Below are 10,339 nucleotides of genomic sequence, written 5' to 3' on the forward strand. Positions count from 1 at the left end.
CGCTGTCGCGCAAGTTCGTGGAGGTCATGACCGAGTACAACGCGACGCAGTCCAAGTACCGCGACCGCTGCAAGGACCGCATCCAGCGGCAGCTCGAGATCAGTGCGTGACGGGGCCACCGCGGGGACATCCATGGGGACACCAGCCATGGGGACATCCATGGGGACACCAGCCATGGGGACATCCATGGGGACATCAGCCAGGGGGACATCAGCCATGGGGACATCACCCATGGGGACACCCACCATGGGGACATCCATGGGGACACCATCACCCATGGGGACATCCATGGGGACACCAACCATGGAGACATCCATGGGGACACCAGCCATGGGGACACCATCAGCCATGGAGACATCCATGGGGACATCCATAGGGACATCAGCCATGGGGACATCAGCCATGGGGACATCCATGGGGACAGCACCCGTGGGGACACCACCCATGGGGACACCAGCCATGGAGACATCCATGGGGACATCACCCATGGGGACATCCATGGGGACACCAGCCATGGGGACATCACCCGTGGGGACACCAGCCATGGAGACATCCATGGGGACATCATCCATGGGGACATCAGCCATGGGGACATCAGCCATGGGGACACCAGCCATGGAGACATCCATGGGGACACCAGCCATGGGGACATCACCCGTGGGGACACCTGCCATGGAGACATCCATGGGGACACCAGCCATGGGGACATCCATGGGGACATCCATGGGGACATCACCCATGGGGACATCCATGGGGACACCAGCCATGGGGACATCACCCGTGGGGACACCCACCATGGGGACACCAACCATGGGGACGTCAGCCATGGGGACATCCATGGGGACATCCATGGGGACATCAGCCATGGGGACATCAGCCATGGGGACATCCATGGGGACATCCATGGGGACAGCACCCATGGGGACATCCATGGGGACACCACCCATGGGGACGTCAGCCATGGGGACACCCATGAGGACATCCATGGGGACACCATCAGCCATGGGGACATCAGCCATGGGGACATCACCCGTGGGGACACCCACCATGGGGACATCCATGGGGACACCAACCATGGGGACGTCAGCCATGGGGACATCACCCATGGGGACAACCATGGGGACGTCAGCCATTGGGACACCCATGGGGACATCAGCCATGGGGACACCCACCATGGGGACATCCATGGGGACACCCACCATGGGGACAACCATGGGGACACCAGCCATGGATACATCCATGGGGACATCACCCATGGGGACATCACCCGTGGGGACACCCACCATGGGGACAACCATGGGGACACCAACCATGGGGACGTCAGCCATGGGGACATCCATGGGGACATCAGCCATGGGGACATCAGCCATGGGGACATCAGCCATGGGGACATCCATGGGGACATCAGCCGTGGAGACATCCATGGGGACATCAGCCATGGGGACATCCATAGGGACACCAGCCATGGGGACATCACCCGTGGGGACACCCACCATGGGGACGTCAGCCATGGGGACACCCATGAGGACATCCATAGGGACATCAGCCATGGGGACATCAGCCCTGGGGACACCCATGGGGACATCAGCCATGGGACAGCCATGGGGACACTGATGGGGTCACCAATGAAGACGCCTATGGGGCCACCAATGGAGACACCCATGGGCGGTGGGGGGAGACCCTTGTTGGGACACTCATAAGGGGACCCATGGGGACACTTGTGGGGATGGTCACCCCTGGGGACACATGGGGGGACACTTGGGGGTCATCCATGGGGACACTCATGGGGACACCCATTGGGGACGCCCGTGGGGCCGTGTCCCCTCCCGTCACCCGTTCCTGCCCCCAGCCGGCCGCACGACGACCAATGAGGAGCTGGAGGACATGTTGGAGAGCGGCAAGTTGGCCATCTTCACCGACGACGTGAGCCCGGCGGCCAATGGGAGGGACCCTGCGGCACCGCGACCAATGGGAGGCTCCCGGAGCCACCTAGAGGCCAATGGGAGGGTCCCCAGGTCCCCTAGAACCAATGGGAGGCTCCAAGGGTCACCTAGAGCCAATAGGAGGGTCCCCAGGTCCCCTAGAACCAATGGGTGGGGTCCCAAGTCACCCAGAACCAATGGGAGGCTCCCAGAGTCAACTAGAGCCCAATGGGAGGGCCCCTGGGTCACCAAGAACCAATGAGAGGCTCCTAGAGTCACCTAGAACAAATGGGAGGGTCCCAGAGTCACCTAGAACCAATGGGAGGGCCCCAGGTCACCAAGAACCAATGAGAGGCTCCTAGAGTCACCTAGAGCCCAATGGGAGGGCCCGAGGTCACCAAGAACCAATGGGAGGGTCCCCAACCATCCAGAACCAATGGGCGGCTCCTAGGGCCACCTAGAGCCCAATGGGAAGGCCCCTGGGTCACCAAGAACCAATGGGAGGCTCCTAGAGTCACCTAGAACCAATGGGAGGGTCCCAGAGTCACCTAGAGCCCAATGGGAGGGCCCCCTGGGTCACCAAGAACCAATGGGAGGAGCCCCAAGTCATCCAGAACCAATGGGAGGGGCCCAGAGTCACTTAGAGCCCAATGGCAGGGTCCTCAGGTCCCCTAGAACCAATGGGAGGGTCCCCAAGTCCCCTAGAACCAATGGGAGGCTCCTAGAGTCACCTAGAGCCAATGGGAGGGTCCCCAGGTCCCCTAGAACCCAATGGGAGGGTCCCCAGGTCCCCTAGAACCAATGGGAGGGTCCCCAGGTCCCCTAGAACCAATGGGAGGCTCCCAGGGTCACCTAGAACCAATGGGAGGGTCCCCAGGTCCCCTAGAACCCAATGGGAGGGTCCCCAGGTCCCCTAGAACCAATGGGAGGGTCCCCAAGTCCCCTAGAACCAATGGGAGGCTCCCAGGGTCACCTAGAACCAATGGGAGGGTCCCCAGGTCCCCTAGAACCCAATGGGAGGGTCCCCAGGTCCCCTAGAACCAATGGGAGGCTCCAAGGGTCACCTAGAGCCAATAGGAGGGTCCCCAGGTCCTCTACAACGAATGGGAGGGTCCCCAGGTCCCCTAGAACCAATGGGCGGGGGTCCCAAGTCACCCAGAACCAATGGGAGGCTCCCAGAGTCAACTAGAGCCCAATGGGAGGGCCCCTGGGTCACCAAGAACCAATGAGAGGCTCCTAGAGTCACCTAGACAAATGGGAGGGTCCCAGAGTCACCTAGAACCAATGGGAGGGCCCCTGGGTCACCAAGAACCAATGGGAGGATCCCCAAGTCCCCTAGAACCAATGGGAGGGTCCCAGAGTCACCTAGAGCCCAATGGGAGGGTCCCCAGGTCCCCTAGAACCAATGGGAGGGCCCCTGGGTCACCAAGAACCAAAGGAAGGGTCCTAGAGTTACCTAGAGCCCAATGAGAGGCTCCCAGAGTCACCTAGAGCCAATGGGAGGGCCCCGGGTCACCAAGAACCAATGAGAGGCTCCTAGAGTCACCTAGAGCCCAATGGGAGGGCCCGAGGTCACCAAGAACCAATGGGAGGGTCCCCAACCATCCAGAACCAATGGGCGGCTCCTAGGGCCACCTAGAGCCCAATGGGAAGGCCCCTGGGTCACCAAGAACCAATGGGAGGCTCCTAGAGTCACCTAGAACCAATGGGAGGGTCCCAGAGTCACCTAGAGCCCAATGGGAGGGCCCCTGGGTCACCAAGAACCAATGGGAGGAGCCCCAAGTCATCCAGAACCAATGGGAGGCTCCTAGAGTCACCTAGAGCCAATGGGAGGGTCCCCAGGTCCCCTAGAACCTAATGGGAGGGTCCCCAGGTCCCCTAGAACCAATGGGAGGCTCCCAGGGTCACCTAGAACCAATGGGAGGGTCTCCAGGTCCCCTAGAGCCAATGGGAGGATCCCCAGGTCCCCTAGAACCAATGGGAGGGTCCCCAAGTCCCCTAGAACCAATGGGAGGCTCCCAGGGTCACCTAGAACCAATGGGAGGGTCCCCAGGTCCCCTAGAACCCAATGGGAGGGTCCCCAGGTCCCCTAGAACCAATGGGAGGCTCCAAGGGTCACCTAGAGCCAATGGGAGGGTCTCCAGGTCCCCTAGAGCCAATGGGAGTATCCCCAGGTCCCCTAGAACCAATGGGAGGCTCCAAGGGTCACCTAGAACCTATGGGAGGGTCCTAGAGTCACCTAGAGCCCAATGGGAGGGTCCCCTAGAACCAATGGGAGGGTCCCCAAGTCCCCTAGAACCAATGGGAGGGTGCCCAAGTCCCCTAGAACCAATGGGAGGGTCTCCAGGTCCCCTAGAGCCAATGGGAGGATCCCCAGGTCCCCTAGAACCAATGGAAGGGTCCCCAGGTCCCCTAGAACCAATGGGAGGCTCCCAGGGTCCCCTAGAACCAATGGAAGGGTCCCAGGGTCACCTAGAACCAATGGGAGGGTCCCCAGGTCCCCTAGAACCCAATGGGAGGGTCTCCAGGTCCCCTAGAACCAATGGGAGGGTCCCCAGGTCCCCTAGAACCAATGGGAGGTCCCCAAGAGGCCCCACGCGGCGCCGTCCCCGTCCCCCCAGATCAAGATGGACTCGCAGATGACGAAGCAGGCGCTGAACGAGATCGAGACGCGGCACAACGAGATCATCAAGCTGGAGACCAGCATCCGGGAGCTGCACGACATGTTCGTGGACATGGCCATGCTGGTGGAGAGCCAGGTGGGGCCATGGGGACCCGTTGGGTCACCTAGAACCCCCAAGGTGCCTTGGGACCCCATTGGGTCACCTAGAACCCCCTGGGGCTCCCAAGGTGCCTTGGGACCCCATTGGGTCACCTAGAACCCCCTGGGGCTCCCCTCATGGTTGGAATCCCATTGGGTCACCTAGAACCCCCTGGTGCTCCCATGATGGTTGGGACCCCATTGGGTCACCTAGAACCCACTGGAGCACCCAAGGTGCCTTGGGACCCCATTGGGTCACCTAGAACCCATCTGAGCTCCCACGATGCCCTGGGACCCCATTGGGTCACCTAGAACCCCCTGGGGCTCTCATGATGGTTGGGATCCCATTGGGTCACGTAGAACCCATCTGAGCTCCCATGGGGCCTTGGGACCCCATTGGGTCATCTAGAATCCCCTGGGGCTCTCATGATGGTTGGGACCCCATTGGGTCACCTAGAACCCCCTGGGGCTCCCAACGTGCCTTGGGACCCCATTGGGTCACCTAGAACCCCCTGGGGCTCCCAAGGTGCCTTGGGACCCCATTGGGTCACCTAGAACCCCATGGGGCTCCCCTCATGGTTGGAATCCCATTGGGTCACCTAGAACCCCCTGGGGCTCTCATGATGGTTGGGATCCCATTGGGTCACCTAGAACCCATCTGAGCTCCCAGGGTGCCTTGGGACCCAATTGGGTCACCTAGAACCACCCGGGGCTCCCAGGACGGGGCCCTTCACCTGATGTCCCCAACGTCCCCAATGTCCCCAACACCCCCAATGTCCGCAACGCCCCTGATGTCCCCAACACCCCCAATGTCCCCAATGCCCCCCAATGTCCTCCACACCCCCAATGTCCCCAATGCCCCTGATGTCCCCAACTCCCCTAATGTCCCCAACGCTCCCAATGTCCCCAACACCCCCAATGTCCTCCACACCCCCAATGTCCCCAACGTCCCCCCGTGTCCCCAATGTCCCCAACGCCCCCGATGTCCCCAACGTCCCCAACGTCCTCGATGTTCCCAGCGTCCCCAATGTCCCCAACACCCCCAATGTCCCCATTGTCCCCATTGTCCCCTCATTGTCCTCATTGTCCCCAGCGGTTCTGGGCTCTCCTATTGGCCCGCTCATTGGTCGGGGTGGGCGAAGCCGCCTACTCCATTGACCCCAATGTCCCCAACGTCCCCAACGTCCCCGATGTTCCCAGCGTCCCCAATGTCCCCAACACCCCCAATGTCCCCAACGCCCCCGATGTCCCCAACGTCCCCAACGTCCCCGATGTTCCCAGTGTCCCCAAAGTCCCCAACGCCCCCGATGTCCCCAACACCCCCAATGTCCCCAACGTCCCCAACACCCCTAATGTCCCCAACACCCCCAATGTCCCCAACGCCCCCGATGTCCCCAACGTCCCCGATGTCCCCAACACCCCTGATGTCCCCAACGCCCCCAATGTCCCCAACGCCCCCGCCGTCCCCAGGGGGAGATGATCGACCGCATCGAGTACAACGTGGAGCACTCGGTGGACTACGTGGAACGGGCCGTGTCCGACACCAAGAAGGCCGTCAAGTACCAGAGCAAAGCGCGGAGGGTGAGTCGGGGGGCGCGGGGGGCGCCCGGAATTCCGGATCCCGTCGGATAACGCTCCCGTGTTTTCTCTTCCCCTCCCCCGCCGCTTTCCCGGATGCCGCTGGAATTTCCGGGGTGATTTTTGGGGTGATTTCGGGGCGTTTTGGGGGCGCCGCCGTAGAAGAAGATCATGATCATCATCTGCTGCGTGGTGCTGGGGGTGGTGCTGGCCTCCTCCATCGGGGGCACCCTGGGCTTGTAGGGCCCCGCCCCCGCGCGGGCCCCGCCCCCAGCCCCGCCCCGAGCCCCGCCCCCTCCAAAAAAACCCCAAAATGGGGAAAAAAGATATCTAAAAAACAACCAAAAAACGAGATTCCCGCCCCAAAAAATAAGAGTAATTACGGACATAGCAGCACGTGGTCCGGTCAGCGCGACCCCCGCCCCCCCCCCCGTTGTCCCCCATGTCCCCAATGTCCCCCCCAGTCCCGCTCCTCCTCCCCCCGCCATGGGGTTCCGGTGACACCCCCCGCCCCCATCCGCCCGCCCGGACGCCTGGGCCCTTCTTGGATCCGCCCCCTTCTAAACCCCGCCTCCCCATCATGGCCATGGGGGGGGGGGGTCGCCCCATTGGGGGGGTGGGGACGCCTGGGCCCCCCCATAGAGCCCATATTGGGAGGGCGGTTGGGTTGAGCCAATGGGAGAGGTCTGGGGTTATGGGGAGGGGTCACTGGGTTGGGTTGACCCAAGACATGGAGATGGGTCATGGGTTGGCTTGACCCCAACAGGACGATCTTGGGTTGGGTTGACCCTAGAGGTGGAGGTGGATTGTGGGTTGGGTCAACTGAAGAGTGGGGACATGGGTCAGATTGACCCAAAAGATTCATCAGGGCTTGGGTCAACCCTAGAGTTGGGTTGTGGATTTGGTTGACTCAAGAGATGGGTCATGGGTTGGGTTGACTAGAGTTGGGTCATGGGTTGAGTTGGATCATGGGTTGGGTTGACTCAAGAGTTGGGTCATGGGTTGAGTTGGATCATGGGTTGGGTTGACTCAAGAGTTGGGTCTTGGGTTGGGTTGAGTCAAGAGTTGGATCATGGGTTGGGTTGGGTCATGGGTTGGGTCATGGTTTGGGTTGACTCAAGAGTTGGGTCATGGGTTGAGTTGGGTCATGGGTTGGGTTGACTAGAGTTGGGTCTTGGGTTGGGTTGACCCTAGAGTTGGGTCATGGGTTGGGTTGGGTCATGGCTTGGGTTGACTCAAGAGTTGGGTCATGGGTTGGGTTGACCCTAGAGTTGGGTCATGGGTTGGGTTGACTCAAGAGTTGGGTCGGCTCAAGAGTTGGGTCATGAGTTGGGTTGGGTTGAGTCAAGAGTTGGGTCATGTGTTGGGTTGGGTCATGGGTTGAGTTGACTCAAGAGTTGGGTCTTGGGTTGGGTTGACCCTAGAGTTGGGTCATGGGTTGAGTTGGATCATGGGTTGGGTTGACTCAAGAGTTGGGTCTTGGGTTGGGTTGAGTCAAGAGTTGGGTCATGGGTTGGGTTGGGTCATGGGTTGGGTTGACTCAAGAGTTGGGTTGACCCAACAGGTTCATCCCAGGTTGGGTTGACCCTAGAGGGGTTATGGGGCAGCTGGGGTTGGGGTGACCCCCCAGAGGGGCTGTTGGGGATCGGGGGGTCCCTCTATGGGGTGGCCCTGGCTGGGGGTCGAGGGTTGGGTGTTGAGGGGGGGATGGACCCACAGCGACGCTGTCACCGTCACCGGCCCGAGTGACCTGCTGGCCACTGAGCAGGCAACCAACTAACTAACCAATGAACTAACTAACCAACCAATGCGCTAACCAACCAACCAACTAACCAACCAACCAACTAACCAATGAACTAACCAACCAACCAACCAACTAACCAACCAACCCGCTAACCAACCAACCAACTAACCAACCAACCAACTAACCAACCAACCAACTAACCAACCAACCAACCCACCTACCCACCAACCGACCAACCCATTGACCACCCAACCAGCCAACCCACCAGCCAACCAACCAACCCACTAACCAACCAAACCAACCAACTAACCAACCAACCAACCAATCAACCAACCCACTGACCACCCAACCAGCCAACCCACCAGCCAATCAACCAACCCATTGACCACCCAACCAACCTAGTCACCAACCAACCAACCCATTGATCAGCCAACCCATCAACTAACCAACCAGGCAACCCACCATTCCCCTAACTGGTCACCCAACCAGCTAACGACCACTCACCTGACCAGCTAACCAGCCCCCAACCTGCTAACCAACCCATCAGCCAGCTAACCAAGTGGCCGGCCCCCATCTAACCAGCACCCATGCAACTAACTAACCAACTGACTAACCCGATGGCCGATCACCTGCGCAACGGGTTGGCCGTCAATGCAACCAGCTAACTAGCAGCTAACCAGCTGGCTAACCAGCTAACTGACCAATCACAGCTCACACAGCCAACCCCCAGGCGGGGGATCAGGTGACCACGTGACCTGTTAACGGGGCCACCAACCAGCCATGCCACCAGCCAAGTCCTCATCTACTAACCCGCTAACTACCAGCTAGTCCAACCAGCTAACTACCCATGGGCAGCGCTAACCAGCCAACCAGCGCCCTAACCAATGCCCCAGCCCCTCACCAACCATCTAACCAACTAACCAGCCACCTAACCAACTAACCAGCCATCTAACCAACTAACCAACCATCTAACCAACTAACCAGCCACCTAACCAACTAACCAACCACTTAACCAGCCAACCACTTAACCCAGCCCCCAGCCCGCTGACCACGCCGTTAACCAACCCATTGCCCAACTCGTCAGGCACTTAACCAGCTAATCACCAAAGCAGCCAATTAACTACCCGCTCAACCACCCCCAATGACCCAACCACCCCCCAATGACCCAACTAACCCATTGATGACCCAACCACCCCCCCAATGACCCAACTAACCCAATGACCCAACTACTCCCCCCAATGACCCAACTGCCCCCCCAATGACCCAACCAACCCATTGATGACCCAACCACCCCCCTAATGACCCAACCGCCTCCCTAAATGACCCAACCAACCCATTGATGACCCAACCAACCCATTGATGACCCAACTGCCTCCCCAGACCCAACCACCCACCCAATGACCCAACTAACCCATTGAAGACCAAACCAACCCATTGATGACCCAAACCAACCCATTGACCCATTGATGACCCAGCTGCCTCCCCAGACCCAACCACCCACCCAATGACCCAACTAACCCATTGAAGACCCAACCAACCCATTGATGACCCAACCGCCCCCCCAATGACCCAACCAACCCATTGATGACCCAACCAACCCATTGATGACCCAACCACCCACTCAATGACCCAATCACCCCCCCAATGACCCAACCAACCCATTGAAGATCCAACCACCCACCCAATGACCCAACTGCCCCCCCGATGACCCAACCAACCCATTGAAGATCCAACCACCCCATTGATGACCCAACCACCCCCCAATGACCCAACCAACCCATTGATGACCCAACCACCTCCCAATGACCCAACCACCCACCCAATGACCCAACCAACCCATTGATGACCCAACCACCCACCCAATGACCCAACTGCCCCCCGATGACCCAACTAACCCATTGATGACCCAACCACCTCCCAATGACCCAACCACCCAATGACCCAACTTCCCCCCCAATGACCCAACTAACCCATTGAAGACCCAACCAATCCATTGATGACCCAACCAGCCCCCCAATGACCCAACCGCCCACCCAATGACCCAACTGCCCCCCAATGACCCAACTAACCCATTGAAGACCCAACCAACCCATTGATGACCCAACCACCCACCCAAAGACCCAACTGCCCCCCCGATGACCCAACTAACCCATTGATGACCCAACCACCACCCAATGACCCAACCGCCCACCCAATGACCCAACTGCCCCCCCAATGACCCAACTAACCCATTGATGACCCAACCAACCCATTGATGACCCAACTAACCCATTGATGATCCAACCACCCCCCAATGACCCAACTGCCCCCCCAATGACCCAACTAACCTATTGA

The 10,339-nt window shown here is 59.7% G+C and overlaps 1 protein-coding gene across 1 annotated transcript; it reads left to right on the top strand.

The window, feature by feature from the left end:
* The first annotated feature begins 6 nt into the window (after positions 1-6).
* LOC148590304 (syntaxin-1B) lies at positions 7-6,551 on the top strand. Its single transcript, XM_088539206.1, has 5 exons — positions 7-102; positions 1,850-1,923; positions 4,544-4,681; positions 6,154-6,264; positions 6,424-6,551. The coding sequence occupies exons 1-5, from the start codon at positions 27-29 to the stop codon at positions 6,502-6,504; spliced, it is 480 nt and encodes a 159-aa protein (XP_088395332.1). The 5' UTR covers positions 7-26; the 3' UTR covers positions 6,505-6,551.
* Positions 6,552-10,339: the final 3,788 nt, after the last annotated feature.

This window comes from Tinamus guttatus, unplaced genomic scaffold, assembly GCF_059628265.1.
Source record: "Tinamus guttatus ecotype Peru unplaced genomic scaffold, ASM5962826v1 Tinamus_guttatus_pri_ptg001487l, whole genome shotgun sequence".
Classification (NCBI taxonomy): domain Eukaryota; kingdom Metazoa; phylum Chordata; class Aves; order Tinamiformes; family Tinamidae; genus Tinamus; species Tinamus guttatus.